Source organism: Pseudophryne corroboree, chromosome 5, assembly GCF_028390025.1.
Source record: "Pseudophryne corroboree isolate aPseCor3 chromosome 5, aPseCor3.hap2, whole genome shotgun sequence".
NCBI classification, from domain to species: Eukaryota; Metazoa; Chordata; class Amphibia; order Anura; family Myobatrachidae; genus Pseudophryne; species Pseudophryne corroboree.
This window is the reverse complement of record NC_086448.1, coordinates 239044012-239062819: the sequence shown is the minus strand read 5'-3', so window position 1 is coordinate 239062819 and position 18808 is coordinate 239044012. Positions and strand designations below refer to the sequence as shown.

At 48.2% G+C, this 18808-nt stretch overlaps 1 protein-coding gene across 3 annotated transcripts in view; it reads left to right on the top strand.

The window, feature by feature from the left end:
* The window catches only part of SGO1 (shugoshin 1), a 280791-nt gene that overhangs the window by 153028 nt on the left and 108955 nt on the right, over window positions 1-18808 (top strand). For all 3 annotated transcript variants that reach the window (XM_063922202.1, XM_063922203.1, XM_063922201.1), the window contains one exon: window positions 16241-16380. In XM_063922202.1, coding sequence (XP_063778272.1) covers window positions 16241-16380 — 140 coding nt within the window. The remainder of the gene's footprint in view (window positions 1-16240; window positions 16381-18808) is intronic.

Genomic DNA, 18808 nt, shown 5'->3' with positions numbered 1-18808 from the left:
TAAGAAGTTCTCGCTGGTCCCTGCTCGGAGCATGGTGCACCTGGGAATACTGCTGGACACACACAGTCAACGGCTGTTTCTTTCTCCAGAGAAGGTCCTGAAACTTCAGGACAGGATCAGATGCTTACTCTCTCGCTCAAGAGTGTTGATACACTCGGCGATGCAAGTACAAGGCCTCATGGTGTCAGCTTTCGACATGGTACAGTACGCTCCATTTCATTTCCGCCCTCTGCTGAGGTTAATCCTTTTCAAGTGGGACGGCCTGACTCATCGGATCAGGTCTCGCATGAGCTCCTTGACTCCGGAGGTTCGTCTGTCGCTGACCTGGTGGCTACAGGACCAGCAGTTGAATGGGGGCTGTCCCTTCTGGATCCCCAACTGGGTCCTATTGACTACGGACGCCAATCTGAGGGGTTGGGGCGTGGTGTTGGAGCAACACTCTTTCCAATAAACATTCTGGAATTATGGGCAGTGTTCAATGCTTTGTCTCTCGCCTTGCCTCTGATAGATAACAAGCCTGTTCAAGTACAGTCAGACAACGCCACCACGGTGGCCTACATAAGCCATCAAGGCGGCACTCGAAGGTGCATGGCAATGATGGAAGTGTCAAAAATCCTTTGTTGGGCTGAACGCCATCTGCCTGCAAAATTTGGCAGTGTTCATTTCGGGAGTCCTCAACTGGGAAGTGGATTTCTTCCAGTCATCAGGGCGTGCACACAGGAGAGTGGAGTCTTCATCATCATGTAGTCTTCCAACTCCTAGTGGAGAAGTGGGGCCTACCAGATGTAGCCCTGATGGCGTCTCGACACAATCTCTAAGTTCCAGTCTTCGGATCAAGAACCAGGGATCCGCAAGCAGCGTTCGTGGATGCACTGGCAATTCCATGGAACTTTCGGCTGCCCTATGTGTTTCCTCCAGTGTCACTCCTGCCCAGGGTACTGCGTAAGTTCTAACAAGGAGGAAAACTACTTCTAGTCGATCCAGCGTGGCCCAGACGGCATTGGTTCTCAGAACTGCAGGGTCTATCGATAGAGCGTCCTCTTCTACTTCCTCAACGCCCAGACATCCTCGTTCAGGACCCTTGTGTCTACCCGTACCTGGCTTTGATGGTGTGGCTCTTGAAGCTTCACTCCTGAGGGCTTCTGCGCTGATTTATTATAGGGTCTGGAATTCTTACTTCACCTGGTGTGCTGCTAAGAATTACGATGCTTACAAATTCAGTACTTCCAGACTTCTGGCTTTTTTTGCAACAAGGCATACATACTTTCACGCAGGGAGTTTTACGGATTCAGCTTCCCATGGAGCCACAGGAAGGACATAGGGATCGGTCTGTTCTGAATGCCCTGCAAGAGTCTTCATTTGAACCTCTTGAGTCAGTGAACTTTAAATGGTTCACTGTCGAGGTCCTGTTTCTACTGGCTATTGCCTCTGCTAGAAGGGTGTCAGACCTAGGCGCTCTGTCCTGTCGTCCGCCCTTTTCTGATATTTCACCGTGACCGGGCAGTTCTTAGAACTCGCCCTGGTTATTTGCCCAAGGTGGTGTCATCTTTTCACCTTAACCAAGAGTTTGTTGTTCCGGCTTTCATCTCTTCTGGTGTGTCATCCAAAGAGCTGTCTTTTGAATGTGGTATGGGCTCTCCGTGTTTACATAGAGAGGACTGCCTCTATTAGGAGGTCAGATTACCCTTTTTGTACTTTTTGGTTTTCACAAACGAGGCTGGACTGTGAACAAGCAAACATTGGCCAGATGGATTAGAATGCTGATTGCACAAGCATATGCACAGGCTGGTCTCCCAGCTCCTGCTGCTATTAAAACCCATTCTACTCGGTCTGTTGGACCACCTTGGTGGGCCCGCCGAGGCGCGTCCGCTGAACAGTTGTGCAAGGCGGCTACGTGGTCTTCAGTGAACACATTCATTAGGTTCTATGCCTTTTATACTTCCGCCTCCCAGGATGCTTCCTTTGGACGCTGGGTTCTCATACCCGCTACGGTGCGTCCCCTCACATGAAGTTTATAGGATATCCCCGATGTTTCCCTGCGGAGACCAATGTACCCTGCTGCAGAAAATAAGAATTATGGTAGAATTACCATTGTTAAATCTTTCTGCGCGGTACATTGGTTCCACAGGGTGCCCGCCCTGACGCACCTAGCTTCTATGGGTTTGTTTGGCATTAGCCGCTAGTCCCTTTTCCTGTCGTGAGAACGTGGTTCTATGTGACTAACATCTACCTTCTCTTTTGCCTGCTCCTGAATTGGACTGGTTAACGAAATGGAGCTGAGGCGGGGTTATGGAGGAGGCCCTACAATGTGTCCTGGGACAGTCTAAAGCTTTAGCCTTTTGGTGCCTGGATCAAGATCCATCTCTACACACAGATGTTTCCCTGTGGAACCAATGTACCTCGCAGAAAGAGATTTAACAATAGTAAGTTTACTATAAATCTCCTTATTTCCTCCATTCTGCGCAGCTAGTGGCTCCTGACCCAGGACTCCCCCTGTACATTGTCTGAAGGGGGTGGGAGTTGCTGCACACAGGGGAGAGTGTGAGACGCGCCCAGCGCTGACTGCTCACTAATGGTGCATGTGCAGCAACCAGCGGGGCCATCTGCGCTCTATACAGCGGTGCTGAAGGTGTGACCACAGCATTTGTCAGCGCTCTACACTGGTGCGGGAGAGGGAGGAGTGGCCACACCGCCTTTCAGCGCTCTAAACAGGGGAGCAGGAGGAACCATGGCTGACCCCATGAAGAAGGTTTGATTACCAAAATGGGCCGTAGGGATGGCTGTGATTTATATGTGGAAGTGTGTGCGATTTATTGCTGGACTCGATCGATCTGTTGATCTATCAAAAAAAAAAAAAATCATGAGAGGATGCACATCTCTGAGCGCTCAGAGTTTTCTTCAATTTCTTTTTTAAGTTTATTTTCGGTGTGCCGTGGTAGTTAGGGGGACGGGGGCAGTCACCGTCATTACGAGGTGCAGAGCCGCTTCACCGCTGCAGGACCACCGTCCTGAGGGGTGGTTGTTCAGCGGGGCACTGCGCCTTAGCTGCCACAGCCGCAGCACGCCTTACACCCCTAACACTGCTTGAAGGTGACATCGGTGGCGAGTACATACCAGGGGCCCCGCTATGGGGGTCCCCCGGTTCACTGTGGGGCTGACCATGGGAGCGGCGTATGGGACCCTCCCGGGGCGGTCTCGCTAAGATCCCCTGTGTTTACTGGCACAAAAACACTTTGACTAGCACTTGTGATGTTTTTAAGCTCTATGGAGACTTTGCCAGTATAATATCAGTGTAACTCCGGCGCCATTAGAGGGGGTGGAGCTACATCAGAGCCGAACCCGAGGCATTTTGGCCCCTTCCACTGCTTACTGGAGCCATTCTCTGCACACACACCGCTTCCTGATTACTCAGCCACGCTGGATATCTGGTACAGGGTGTAGCAAAGGGAAGAGCTGCTTGTGTACACTATCTGTGTCCTCTTTAGGGCAGGAATTGTTAGTGTTTACTGTAATATAGTGAGCTGACAGCCTCACTTGGGCTGTACAGGTAGGGGTGTGCTGGTGTCCTTCTCTCTCTGAGGGATATTCAATTGTCTGTGTCTACTCTCGCGTACAGTAGGGCAGGTTTGCAATATAATTGTGTATGTTATTGTGCTTACTGTGAAAAATGGGTAAACACAAGCTGTGCAATGTGCCACACCAGATTCTCTCCATTATCTACTGATTTTCTGTTTCATGTGAACAATGCAGCCAATCTTCAAATCCATGATTGGGCTGGTGGAGCACCCCACCCTCTCTCATGCAGGTCCACATAAGTGCTAGGGCAGATGTTACACAGCCCCCCTCTCTTATGCAGGTCTCTGATACAGATAAGGATATACAGGAGGATGGGGATGACTTGGATCCCGATTCTGCTCAGGGTATTGAACCCCTAATTCTGGCTATACGGGACATGTTAAAGCTCCCTCTAGAGGATGCTCCGTCACAGCAGTCGTTTTTCTTTATACAAAACAAGCCTAATCTCCCTTTCCTTGACTCTACAGAGTTAGAGGACCTATTCAAGCTAGCCTGGGAAAAAATCCAGACAAAAAATTCCAAGTGTCCAAAGAATTTTCTTTTTCATCCACTAGGGGTCACTGGAGTACTCTTGGGATATGGATGGCTTCCATAGGAACAAGGCACTGAATAGTTAAATTTAGAACTCTCCTCCCCTCCATATCCCAGAGTACCCCAGTGTTTTTTCTGTGCTCATAGTAGCAACAAGGCTTGTGTGGAGTTATCCACACTACTTTTTGAATATTTTTATTTTTGATTTTTTCTTTTTACAACATTTTCCACATCCCTTCCCCCCTTCCAATAGGCGTGGGTCCGGGATAGTGGAAGCTGCTTACAAGCAGCTACTGGCGTGTTGGGTCTCTCTAAAAAGAGCTCCCTCACAGCCACGTGCAGGACTACCTGCATGAGAAGTTGGACGGAGCTTGCAGAAGAAGCCCCGTCATAGCCCTCACTACAAGGCGTCCAGGTATGTTGGGGACGGGGCGGTCAGCTCATGCTGCCGCCCCGCTGTGTGGGGACACTGTTTGTAGCCGCCCGTCGCCGCTTCCAGGAACACCGCCGCTATGTGATGGCCCGCCGCCGCTACCTGGTCACCGCCGCTGTGCTGCCTCACGCCGCTCACAGAGCCACGCCGGCCGCATTCACCATGCATAGCCGCCGCTCCACGGCTCTATGCAGTGCGCTCCCCGGCTCCCTCTACCTCAGCTCCCCGGCTCCCTCTACCTCAGCTCCCCGGCTCCCTCTTCCTCAGCTCCCCGCAGGTAATACCCGGCTCCGTGTAATTGATAGCGGTACACGGAGTACGGGGGGGGGGGACACACACAAGGGGGGAGAGTGTGCCCATAGCAGCAGCAGAACGCTGCATGGGTTATTAGATAGAGAGGCTATTAAGCCTTTTTTAACAGGATATTCACTGATTATATCTGTTTGGGAAGTTATAATCTGCACTTTGTTTTATACTGTAAGAATGGGGGGGCCATTTTTAACCATGCTTCCTGTTTCTTCCTGTTGTGATTCCAGACGTTCCTGTACTACATCTCTACTCCACAGAAGGCGCAGGGGTGTTAGTGGGAATTTGGGATCAGATTTCATATAGACTGGCGTGCACTGCACTTGGCCAGATATATATACAGACACCTTAGTACAATTTTACTGAGTCGTGCAAGTTGTCTGTCTTTGTATTTTGTGTTGTCTGTCTGCATAATGAGTAAGGCACCAGCAAAAACAAAAAAGCAGTTTCACTGCCATGTCTGTAAGAAGGTGTTACCGGATGGATCTACCACATGTACAGTATGTTTTGTGGATTCAGCTACGAATACAAGTTTGACTCCGACTACAAAGTCGGTTTCATCCCCGGACCCTCCATGGGCTATGCTAACACAGGTTATGGCTGGATTGCAATCAGAATTGGCCGCCGCTCGACAAGAGCGGGAAGCGGCAAGATCTGAGTCTAGGGTGAGACCGTTAGAACTACCGGAGGGGTCTCAGCCTTGCCAAAAGTCTAAGTCCACTTTGGGTAAAAGGGAGAAATTTCATTTGTCTTATGATTTACCAGTTTCTGCTATGTTGCATTCTGACGATTCTATGCCAGACCTCTTTGCGCAAGATGACGGTGAGGAGGGCGAAGTAGACCAGCAGTCAGATAGTGACGATTTTGACAGCCCGGGCATTGATAATCTCATCAGAGCGGTGCGTCGGTCTCTGAAGTTTACAGAAACTGAGGAGCCTCTGACAAATGATGAGGTCGTCTTTACTAAACGACCGAGAACTCCAATGTGTTTTCCTGTTTCGGATTCTATTAATAAGATGTTACTAGAAACACGAAAGAATCCGGATAAACGGTTTTCTATACCTCGCAAATTTAAGTCTAGTTACCCGTTTCTAGAGTCTGTGACAGCTACATGGGAGAATCTGCCATTGGTGGATTCGTCTGTGTCTAAACTTACAAAGAAATTAACCATACCAGTACCAACTGCTACTACGCTTAAAGACCCTTCGGACCGTAAAAATAGAAGCTATGCTAAAGTCCATGTATACAGCAGCAGGAGTGTTGCTTAGACCTGGGTTGGTTGGCATTTGGGTAACTAAGGCGTTAATGGTATGGATAACAGAACTCAAGTCTGCCTTAAGTGACGATCACCTTATACTTCTCGCTGATCAAATCTGGGAAGCTGCTGATTATCGATGTACAGCTTCTACTGACGTCTGTCGGCTCACTTCTCGCCTTTCATCCTCGCTAGTTACAGCACTCTGACTGCGGTCTTGGCAAGCGGAGGCGGAGGTAAAAAAAGGTATAGAGGCGTTACCTTACGGTGGCGAGAAGTTGTTTGGTCCTGAATTGGACAAATGGATTTCTTAGGCCACGGGAGGAAAGTCGGTTTTACTGTTGCCTACAACAGTACCTAGACGGAGATACTCTGGACCTGCGTTCAAATCCTTTAGACCTCAGTCCTTTCGCAGGCGTGGCAGAGGAACAGCCACGCCTGGTGATCGAGGACGTGGTTTCCAACAAACCAACACCAGTCGTCAGGACGCTAAGGTCACTGACAAGCCAGTGGCATGACGGGCTCCCAGCCCATCTTGGATCTCTAATTGTGGGAGCACGCCTTCAGACGTTCCAGTTGGCGTGGCTCCAGACGTCCACAGATGGGTGGATCCGCAATTTAGTGTTAAAAGGTTACAAAATAGAGTTCGAATGTCTACCGCCACTGCAGTTTTTCAAGACAGGACTGCCTGTGTCGGACGACAAGAGGGCGGTTCTGCAAATTGCCATTCAGTCTCTGCTGGATGCAGCAGTTTTGATTCCGGTCCCTGTACACCAATAAGGTCAGGGTTATTATTCCAGTCTGTTTGTGGTACCAAAGCCGGATGGCTCGGTCAGGCCAATATTGAACTTAAAGGGTCTCAATCAGTACGTCACTTACTACAGATTCAAGATGGAATCTCTGCAGTCAGTAATTGCAGGTTTAGAGCCACAGGAATTCATGATTGCACTGGATCTCAAGGATGCGTACTTACACATTCCGATTTGGCCACCTCATCAGAGGTTCTTGCGGTTTGCAATACATCAGAACCATTATCAGTTTCAGGCTCTACCATTTGGCCTCTCGTCACCGCCTCGGGTATTCACCAAGGTGATGTCTGTGATAGCTCATCTCAGATCCCTGGGAGTGATAATAGTTCCGTACTTGGACGATTTGCTCATCAAGGCTCCGTCTCACCAGATGCTCCTCCAACATACGTTTCTAACGTACAATGGACTGGTTCAGCACGGTTGGATTGTCAACTTCAAGAAATCGCATCTGATTCCGTCTCAACGACTTCAATTCCTAGGTATGATTCTCGATATGGTAAATCAAAGAATTAACCTACCAGAACAGAAAGTACAGGTCATTCGTCATCTGTTACATTTAGTGCTCAAGCCACGCACAGTCTCGGTACATTTGTGCATTCGCCTCTTAGGCACAATGGTGGCGGCTGTCGAAGCGCTTCAGTTCGGGAGATTTCACTCACGTCCTTTTCAACTGGATGTGCTTGCACAGTGGTCGGGCTCGCATCTGCAGATTCACCACAGGGTGAGGTTGTCACCACGGGCCAGAGTGTCTCTACTCTGGTGGCTCAAAGTACACAATCTAACCGCAGGGAAACGGTTCGGCGCCTGGAATTGGATAATTCTAACGACTGACGCGAGTCTCAGAGGTTGGGGAGCTGTAGTTCAAAATTGTCAGCTCCAGGGTCTCTGGGCGGATCACGAAAGATTGCGGTCTATAAATGTCCTGGAACTCCGGGCAATTTACAATGCGCTACGACAAGCAGAGCACATGCTTCGGTCTCAGACTGTTCAGGTGCAGTCAGACAATGTGACGGCGGTCGCATACATTAACAAATAAGGAGGAACGAGAAGCCGCATGGCAATGCGGGAAGTAGCTCGAATCCTCAATTGGGCCGAGCATCATCAAGTGATATTGTTGGCAGTGTTCATTCCGGGAGTGGACAACTGGGAGGCGGATTATCTCAGCCATCGGGATTTTCATCCAGGAGAATGGGCATTAAATCCAGAAGTGTTTCACATGTTGGTCCAGAGGTGGGGTTACCCTCAAGTGGACCTGATGGCATCTCGCCACAATCGCCAAACGCCCCAGTATGTGTCCAGAACGCGAGATCCAAAGGCAGTGGCGGTGGATGCTCTCACCATCACGTGGCCGTACAGCCTCGTGTATCTGTTTCCACCGTTTCCGCTGCTCCCTCTGTTGCTAAAATGGATCTAAAGAGAGTCCGTCACAGTAATACTAGTGGCGCCTCATTGGCCTCTGAGAGCTTGGTTCTCGGATCTCCGCGGACTACTCGCAGACTATCCTTGGCCGCTCCCACTACGTACGGACCTGTTACAACAGGGTCCGTTCCTTTACCCCGATTTAGCGCGGCTGCGTTTGACGGGGTGGCTGTTGAGACTGCCCTCTTAAGAAGAGAGGGCATTCCAGAATCGGTTATACCAACCATGTTACGAGCTAGGAAGCAGGTTACGGCAGCTCATTATTACAGAATTTGGCATGTCTATATAGCTTGGTGTGAAGATCGGAAGTTTCCGACTTAGGGGTATATGCAATTCACGGCGAATCGCGGCAATTTTTCGCCGTTTTTTAATTCGACTAAATTCGCCAGGTGAATTCCGGAAGGTGGCTTCCGGAATTCACCATATTCAATGAAAAACGGATTCGCCAGAGTCGCGGGCGAAAATCGGCCGATTTGGCGGATTTTGCCGCGATTTTAAAAAACGGGAAAAACCCGGAAAAAAAAATGGCGTGGGGTCCCCCCTCCAAAGCATAACCAGCCTCGGGCTCATCGAGCTGGTCCTGGTTCTAAAAATCCGGGGAAAAATTGGCCAGGGATCCCCCGTATTTTTAAAACCAGCACCGGGCTCTGCGCCTGGTGCTGGTGCCAAAAATACGGGGGACAAAAAGAGTAGGGGTCCCCCGTATTTTTAACACCAGCATCGGGCTCCACTAGCTGGACAGATAATGCCACAGCCGGGGGTCACTTTTATGCCGTGCCCTGCGGCCGTGGCATTAAATATCCAACTAGTCACCCCTAGCCGGGGTACCCTGGGGGAGTGGGGACCCCTTCAATCAAGGGGTCCCCCCCCCCCAGCCACCCAAGGGCCAGGGGTGAAGCCCGAGGCTGTCCCCCCCCCCCCCATCCAATGGGCTGCGGATGGGGGGGCTGATAGCCTTTTGTGATAATAAAAAGATATTGTTTTTTCCAGTAGTACTACAAGTCCCAGCAAGCCTCCCCCGCAAGCTGGTACTTGGAGAACCACAAGTACCAGCATGCGGGAGAAAAACGGGCCCGCTGGTACCTGTAGTACTACTGGGAAAAAAATACCCCAAAAAAAACAGGACACACACACCGTGACAGTAAAACTTTATTACACACTACCGACACACACATACTTACCTATGTTGACACGCCGACTGCCACGGTCTCCGACGATCCGAGGGTACCTGTGAAAAAATGATACTCACCTTCCAGCGTCCAGAGATAAATCCACGTCCAGAGAGATAAATCCACGTACTTGTAAAAAAAAAAGAAAACGCAAATACCCGCTCCATACCGGACTAGAAAGGGGTCCAATGCTTTCACATCAGACCCCTTTCTCCCGAATGCCGGGACATCACGTGACTCCTGTCACTGAAGTCCCTTCAGCCAATCAGGAAGCGCTACTTCCGTGGCGCTCACCTGATTGGCTGTGCGCTGTCTGTACTGTGACAGCACATCGCAAAGCCGCTCCATTACTTTCAATGGTGGGAACTTTGCGGGTAGCGGTGGGGTCACCCGCCGGTCAGCCGCTGACCGGCGGGTGCCCTTACCGCTAGCCGCTAAGTTCCCACCATTGAAAGTAATGGAGCGGCTTTGCGATGTGCTGTCACAGTACAGACAGCGCACAGCCAATCAGGTGAGCGCAACGAAGTTGCGCTTCCTGATTGGCTTAGAGACCTTTCTGTGACAGCTGTCACTGACAGGTCTCATTCGTGGAAAGGTGTCCCATGTGTCAGCATGGGACCCCTTTCAGTCCGGCATGGAGCGGGTGTTCGGTTTGTTTTTTTGCCAAGTACGTGGATTTATCTCTGGACCATGGCTGAGGTGAGTATATTGATCTTTTCTTTTCAGGTATCCGTGGATTCTACATGGAGAAGAGGACGGATGTCGGCGTGTGAACATAGGTAAGTATGTGTGTGTCGACGTATGAAATAAAGTTTTACTGTCGACGGTGTGTGTGTCCTGTTTTTATTTGGGTAATTTTTTCCCAGTAGTACTACAGGTACCAGCGGGCCCGTTTTTCTCCCGCATGCTGGTACTTGTGGTTCTCCAAGTACCAGCTTGCGGGGGAGGCTTGCTGGGACTTGTAGTACTACTGGAAAAAACAATATCTTTTTATTATCACAAAAGGCTATCAGCCCCCCCATCCGCAGCCCATTGGATGGGGGGGGACAGCCTCGGGCTTCACCCCTGGCCCTTTGGTGGCTGGGGGGGGGGGGGGATCCCTTGATTGAAGGGGTCCCCACTCCCCCAGGGTACCCCGGCCAGGGGTGACTAGTTGGATATTTAATGCCACGGCCGCAGGGCACGGCATAAAAGTGACCCCCGGCTGTGGCATTATCTGTCCAGCTAGTGGAGCCCGATGCTGGTGTTAAAAATACGGGGGACCCCTACTCTTTTTGTCCCCCGTATTTTTGGCACCAGGCGCAGAGCCCGGTGCTGGTTTTAAAAATACGGGGGATCCCTGGCCAATTTTTCCCCGGATTTTTAGAACCAGGACCAGCTCGATGAGCCCGAGGCTGGTTATGCTTTGGAGGGGGGACCCCACGCCATTTTTTTTTAGGATTTCACCGTTCCAGCATTAAAAAAATAAATAAATATATATAATATTTTAAAAAATATATAAATAATATTTGTGCCTCCAAAAAAAAAAAAAAAAAGTACCTAATCCCTTCTAATATAAATAGATCTGCTATTCCCCCAAAAAACAAAACAAAAAAAAACATGTTTAAATTTTTTTTATTTATTTTCACCCTCCAAAGTGTGGCGGATTGAAAATGACGAATTTGCTGTCTAAAAGCACTGCTGTCGAATTTCCAAACTTGAATTGAATATGCTTTGGTCGAATTGCAGCACTTGTATCATTGCAGAAAAGTCGAATTTGCAAAAATTCGAATTTCAAAAAGTCGAATTTTGAAAGTCCGTTTTTTGGTCGGAAAGCACTGAATTGCATAGGCGATTTTTTTTTTTTTGGTCGAAAATGACCCGAAATTCGACAATTTCGGGAATTCGACCGCAATTGCATATACCCCTTAGTCTTTCAAGTTATCCCGTCTATTGTTATTTCTACAGAAAGGGTTAGATGGAGGACTGCGTTTATCTACACTAAAGGTGCAGATATCTGCGTTGTCAATTTACTTTCAAAGACGATTGGCTCTATTGCCGTCGGTACACACTTTTCTGCAAGTAGTCCTCAGAGTACAGCCTCCATTCATTCCACCTACAGCGCCATGGGACTTGAATCTGGTTTTAGATTTCTTACAGTCTTCATATTTTGAACCCTTACAGCAAGTGGATATAAAGTTTCTCATTTGGAAAACAATTTTTCTACTAGCCTTAGCTTCGGCAAGGCGTGTTTCAGATTTGGGTGCCTTGTCATGCAAGCCACCGTATTTGGTGTTTCATGATGACAGAGCGAAACTTCGGACGAATTCCACTTTCTTACCAAAGGTAGTGTCATCATTTCACATCAATCAACCAATAGTAGTTCCTGTGTTGACAGGAAATTCTGGAACCTTGGATGTGGTACGCGCATTACGCGTTTATGTATCCCGAACGTCTACAGTTTGGAAGATGGATACATTGTTTGTTCTCTATGATGCTGCCAAGATGGGTTGGCCAGCTTCTAAGCAGACTTTATCCAGATGGATTAAACTGACCATTCGTCAGGCTTACCTTCATGCTAGGTTACAGCCGCCTACATCTGTAACAGCTCATTCCACACGTTCTGTGGGAACTTCGTGGGCAGCTGGTCGTGGGGCTTCTACGACGCAGCTTTGCCGTGTGGCTACATGGTCATCAGTGCACATGTGTTTGCGCTTTTATAAGTTTGATACGTTTGCGGCATCAGCATCTAGCTTTGGCCGCCTAGTGTTACAGGTGCCAAACAGCTCTCCCGCCCACGGGGGAAACTTTGGTACGTCCCAAGAGTACTCCAGTGACCCCTAGTGGATGAAAAAGAAAATAGGATTTTGGTACTTACCAGGTAAATCCTTTTCTTTGAATCCATAGGGGGCACTGGACGCCCACCCAGAGCAGTTTTACCTGGTTTGTGGTAAGTTCAGAGGATCTTATGGTAACACATTCTCACCGACTGGTTCAAAGTTTCAGGTTCTAGCGGTTATAGTGCCAACTGTTTTAGTTGTCAGTCACGTTATGTGTCAACTTTATTGTTGTCCGTTATGTTATATGTAATTCTCCATTGTCAACCTCTCTATAGCTCCTGTTCGGCTCAGTAAAAAACACTGAGGTACTCTGGGATATGGAGTGGAGGAGAGTTTTAAATTTAACTATTCAGTGCCTTGTTCCTATGGAAGCCGTCCATATCCCAAGAGTACTCTAGTGCCCCCTATGGATTCAAAGAAAAGGATTTACCTGGTAAGTACCAAAATCCTATTTTTGCGCACTTTCCCATTTGCTCCTGAAGGTAGGAAAATTTGGTAGAAACCCCCAGGGGTTGATGTATCAGTCTCTCTCCTGTCCAAAAAGGCAGTGCTGCCTGCCCCAGGCTCCTTTACCATGAAGGATCCTGGGGATAGGAAAATACACTCAAATCTATTTACATGGCAGCAGGTGTATCACAAAGGCCGGTCATTGCGGGTTGCTGGATGACCCATGCTATTCATTCCTGGGACACTCAAATTCAGGAGGGCCTCTCGGGAGAGATGCCTTTGATTACTATGGTGACCCTCCTAAAACACATTCAGGACATTACATGTGTCCTCTGTGATTCGTTCAAGGAGATGGGGAACATTAATGGTAGGACTTCTGTCATGGCAGTGTTGGCACGCAGGGCCTTGTGGTTGCGGACGCAGAATCCAAACGTATTGTGGACTCACTCCCCTTTTCTGGGGAATGGCTCTTTGAGGTTGAAGTGGATACCTAGATTTCTAAATTTTACAGCTGGGAAATCCTCGTTTCTCCCCTCTTGGGCCCCGCCGGCGAGACGCTCCTACCCGGGGCCGTCTCTGTCCGGTCCTTTCGGTCTCGCAGATTTCAATCGAAGGCCAGAGGTGCCTCCAATGCGACTAGCGGCACCAGAGGTAAATCCCGAATACCTGCAAGCACCAGCTTTCAGGAGCAGACCACCAGTTCTGCTTCCGCTTTAGCCTCGGCATGACTGTGCCCACCCACCCTGAGGGGATCTCGAGGTTGAAGCTTGGCTGCGTCACTTCACCCGCATCTGGCAGACCTCCTGCCGAGATACCTCGGTCAGAAATCTCGTTTCTCAAGTCTACAAGCTGGAGTTCGACAGTACTCCTCCCCAACGATTTTTAAAATCAAGTTTACCAGCTTTGGAGGATATGCAAGTTACGTTGCAACAGGCCATCCAAGGGGCGCAGTTCCAGGCCAGGTGGTCAGCCCACAAAGCCCTCCATCCGATCAACATTCTGGAACTTCGGGCGATCTACAATGCTCTGCTTCAATAAATGTTCTAATGTTTGCCGTGGTGCGCTCCCTGGGTTCTAGAGACAGTGTTCTTAATCCAATGAAGAGACTGTCCACAGTCACTATTTTCAATGGAAGTTTGATCCGTAAAACTTCTGTTCCGCAATACTTCACCACTCCAATGTATGGAGAACCCCCAAAATATAAGGAGAGAATTGCATATAGTGAAGTACAGTTTTTAATAAATTCCAATGGAATAACAAAGTGCAATCGGCATAAAATCACAAATGTTCAAATTAGCAATGAAATCACAAATGTGCAAATAAATGAAAAATCTAAAATCCACCACAGATTGGCGGACCAGAACTTGTGGGGTGTCAAAATTGCCCACCCAAACTCGCATGAGGTGTCACTTCCCGGGATTTTCAGCGACTATCAGCGGATAAGGGTTCCTAGCTTTTTGAATTCCCTCTGGCAGTGGAAGGTCCCTCCAATCAATCACCAACGCGTTTCTGCCCTTTAAGAGACTTTGTCAAGGTGTGTGGTGTGTTGGGGTAGGTGATTCTTATAAACCCCTCCTATGTGATCTGATTGGATTGAATTCTAAATCCAATAAAACCCTTCCCTGCATTATCTTACCTAAATATATTTTGTTACATTCTTTAAAATGCAGTCTCTATTAAAGTTCCTGATGGTCTGACGCTGATATTTAGGTTTTTAAACGGCTACTTTTTAGTTAGAAGATCGCCGTGGAACGCACGCCGCTTCCTGTTTCCGGATCGCCACGTGACCGGACATAAACTCTCCAGTCCTTCGTGACGGACTTCACCACCTCCTTTCCCAGAGGTGATGTTCTTCTGGTACGTGGAACGCAAGACCCACTTGCGTTCCACTGTGTCATCCCACTTGCTAATCAGGCGCACTCGGTGGATAGGGTAAATGTGCTTCCGGTATCTGGAACGCACAGCGTGCTTGCGTTCCACAATACAATCCCACTGGATGGTCAGGCACACTCGGTGGACGGAGTCAAATGTACTTCCGGTATCTGTCAAGTACATACTACACAGGCATCTAAAATTGAGAATTACTCTTGATAAAGAGTAGTACACTCGAAACGCGTTGGCTGGGACAAAGGTACGACCACTTGTTTTTTCCATTCTAGCTCCATAGATACCGGTCCCTATGTGCAGATTTGGTTGATCTTCCTAATCCTTAATATGGGCGGTGCCCTCCGGCAGCCAATATTTTACTTGATTTTACTTTTTTTTTGTAATTCTTTCTTATAAGATTTTTTATGAAAATTTGCTATATATTTTTATATATATGAGCCTCTATCTCTTTGAGAAACAAAGATACCTTGATACGACTGCAACATATATGAACGTCTGTGAGTACTGGTACGACTTTCTATATTTTAAAAAGATACCTTTATATGAGGACACTGTACCTTACTAGTGTAAGTTAGGTACGCTTTGTGGAAATTTTTGTTTATATATGATCGACACCATTTGACTTATGATTGAATCCTGGTGTTATTTGAAAAAGATACCTTGATAAGTCTGCTCTCACTCGTTTTAGTGTAAGTGGAGGTACGCATTCACCTCAAAAATATGCTCCATTGAGAGACCTTCGGCTCCAAATATTTTTGAAAAGAAACCTTTATGTGCTGTGACATATCATTTATTGTGTAAGCTAGGTATATCTGTTAAAGATAAACAACATATAAAACTATACAGGAATAACACATTTTAAATTGTCTGCCGGAGCTCCTGCGCGCTGCTGCCTCTCCTCTCTTTAGCCTCTGCTCTGAGCTAAACAAAATGGGCGGTGGGGAGTGGCTGTGATGACGTAGATCGCTATCGCTGGTAGAAATCGCTGGGTACCGGAAACATGAGTGATTTTGACTAACTTTTCCAGCGATATAGTCAAAATTGCCTTGCCTGCAGAGTCTATTTTTCCCAGCGATGGCGACCTGGCGGGGACGCGCATTGCTATCGCTGGCTGTGTACACACAGAGCGATATGCACTAACTTTCTGAGCGATTTTGACTATGTAGTCAGTCGCTCAGCTATATCGCTCCGTGTGTATGGACCTTAAGAGTTACATATTAACATGGCGAGTTGCATGGAATGAGCTGTGGTGGTGATGAACATGTAGCAGTTTGCATTTTTTTTTTTTGCAGCTTGCTACATGTGTGTATTTCATCTGAGTTTGTGACAAATTGCACTGATTTGACACTAATGGAAGATTCTATTGAATCTCAAATTCAAAGCAACACAGAAAGCAGCAGTAGGTAAAAAGATGCAGTGGGAACTTGCAACGTTCTCCCTAATTCTCTGCTGCATTTGCAAAGGTCTTCAGCTTTTTGCTGTCAATTAATGATATGACAAACAGATTATATCATCTGTCGTGTTCAACGCATATTACAAAGCATAAATACATTGGCTTCTCTTAACTTGAATTTCTTTTACTACCTTAGGGGACTTCCATGTGCTTCGGTTTCTGTTGCAAGAAGAAACTTTGTGCTAGAAACAAACTCTGTTACTAGTAAAAGAAGTCTCCAAGAAGACCTTTTGGAAACCTCTGAAAACGTGACGGCAGTAAAGACATTAAATAAAGGTCAGAGCTCTAAATACAACCTTATCCCTGATTATTGGTATTATCTTTTATTTATATGGCATCGCAAGAGATGAGCAGCACCCATTACAGAGTACATAGACAAATGAGCAAAACAAGAAAAACCGCTTAGTTTCAGACAACACAGGACAAGTACAAGGTATATACAGAAAACTAGGGGTTAGGTGCCATCAAAGGGAGTATTCAGTAGGAGATAGTGTGTGTAAGAGAAGGAAAGGCACATGAGGGGAAAAGGCCCTGCTCTTGCGTGCTTACAATCTAAAAAGTGAAGGGCTAACAGACCAGGGTGACATAGAAGGTGTAGACTGTGAGCATGGATAAGAGGGTTCGCAGGGTTTGGTAAAGAAGTTTTATTGAGAGTTTGTTGGGGAGAAGTAGAGAATTCTGGAGATAGGGAGCAGCATGTACAAAATCTTGTAGGTAGGGGTGGGAGGTGATCATTTGGCAGGAGAGGTGGTGTGCATTAGCAGAGCGAAGAGGACGGGTGGGAGTGTAGAGAGAGATGAGGTCAGAGATATAAGAGGAAGAAGAGTGAATGAGGGCTTTGAAGGTATGTGCGAGAAGCTTGAATTGGATTATGAATGGGATGGGGAGCCCGTGAGGGGCTTGTAAGAGAGGGGATGTGAATGTAGTATGTTTGGTGAGGAAAATGAGCAGCACTGAAGATAGATTAGAGTGGGGAGAGGCATATGGCAGGGAGGCCAGAAAGGAGGAGATTACAGTAGTCTAATCTGGAGATGACCAGTGAGTGGATGAGTGTCTTGGTAAGAAATGTTTTTTGTTTTTTTTTCTGCTGCGGGGTGCACTGGTATTCCGCAGGGAATAACATTGGGGTGTAGAGTTGGATCTTGATCCGAGGCACCAACAGGCTAAAGCTTTGACTGTTCCCAGGATGCACTGCACCGCCTCCTCTGTAGCCCCGCCTCCAGGCACTGGAGCTCAGTTTGTAAGTTGTTGCCTTCAGTGCAGGCAGCTAACAGGTGGGGCTGCGCTAGGCAGCCCTATTAAGAGTTTTCTAAGAAGAAAGAAGACTTCAAGGACCGCAGCACAGTCATGTCTTGCAGACGTTCTGTGTTTCGGCTCCATCACCTCCTCCAGCGGCGCTGCATACTCCCGCTCCCTTGTTGCCAGGTACTTGCAGCGGAGGCGCTCCTGTCATCAGGCACACATCACCGCTGCTGCTCTCCTGGATCGCGTGCACGCACTTCAGGGAGGAGGTAAGAGGGTCACCCAGGTGGGGCCCGCCATAATGGCAATCCATGGAGACGGACTGCGCCGCTGGCATGGATACTGGCTGTGCAGGGACACCACTATATCCACCAGTGCAGGGAGCACAGGTCGGATTTACTAAAATCCGTTTATTATAGGCTCCATAGTACCCGGTGGTGAAGTCCAGCAGAGGGGATAAGGCGCTGACCTGTAGCCCCTCATCTAGCTCCAGGCGCCAACTACAGCAGGTGTTCCCACCCTGGAGCTGCATATCTCTCTCCCTCTCTCTGTCTGACTGCCTGTCAGTGTTTGAGCGCCATTTCAGAGCTGTGCTGATCCTGGGACACTTAAGTATTCTACATGTCGTTTAGACAGCATTAGTTCAGAACAAGTGCTAAATATATGAATATTTAGTACAAGTATTCTGTGATATACATCCAGTGTTTACTGTGCATTGTTATATCTGTATACATACATATCTCTGTGTAGTAATACTAGTCCAGTGTAGTCTTATTGTTTATGTAATAATTTCTCTAACGTCCTAGTGGTTGCTGGGGACTCCGTAAGGACCATGGGGAATAGACGGGCTCCGCAGGAGCCAGGGCACTCTAAGAAAGAATTAGGACTACTGGTGTGCACTGGCTCCTCCCTCTATGCCCCTCCTCCAGACCTCAGTTAGAATCTGTGCCCGGACGGAGCTGGGTGCATTTTAGTGAGCTCCCCTGAGCTTGCTAATAAGAAAGTATTTTGTTAGGTTTTTTATTTTCAGAGAGCTTCTGCTGGCAACAGACTCTCCTCTACGTGGGACTGAGGGGAGAGAAGCAAACCTACTAACTGCGGCTAGGTTGCGCTTCTTAGGCTACTGGACACCATTAGCTCCAGAGGGATCGAACACAGGAACTAAACCTTGGTCGTCCGTTCCCGGAGCCGCGCCGCCGTCCCCCTCGCAGAGCCAGAAGACAGAAGCCGGCGGGTGAAGCAAGAAGACGTCAAAATCGGCGGCAGAAGACTCCTGTCTTCATATGAGGTAGCGCACAGCACTGCAGCTGTGCTCCATTGCTCCCACACTAACCCACACACTCCGGTCACTGTAGGGTGCAGGGCGCAGGAGGGGGGGGGGCTCCCTGGTCAGCAATTGAGTACCTCCTGGCAAAATAGGGCATATATACAGCTGGGCACTGTAATATGCATGAGCCCCCGC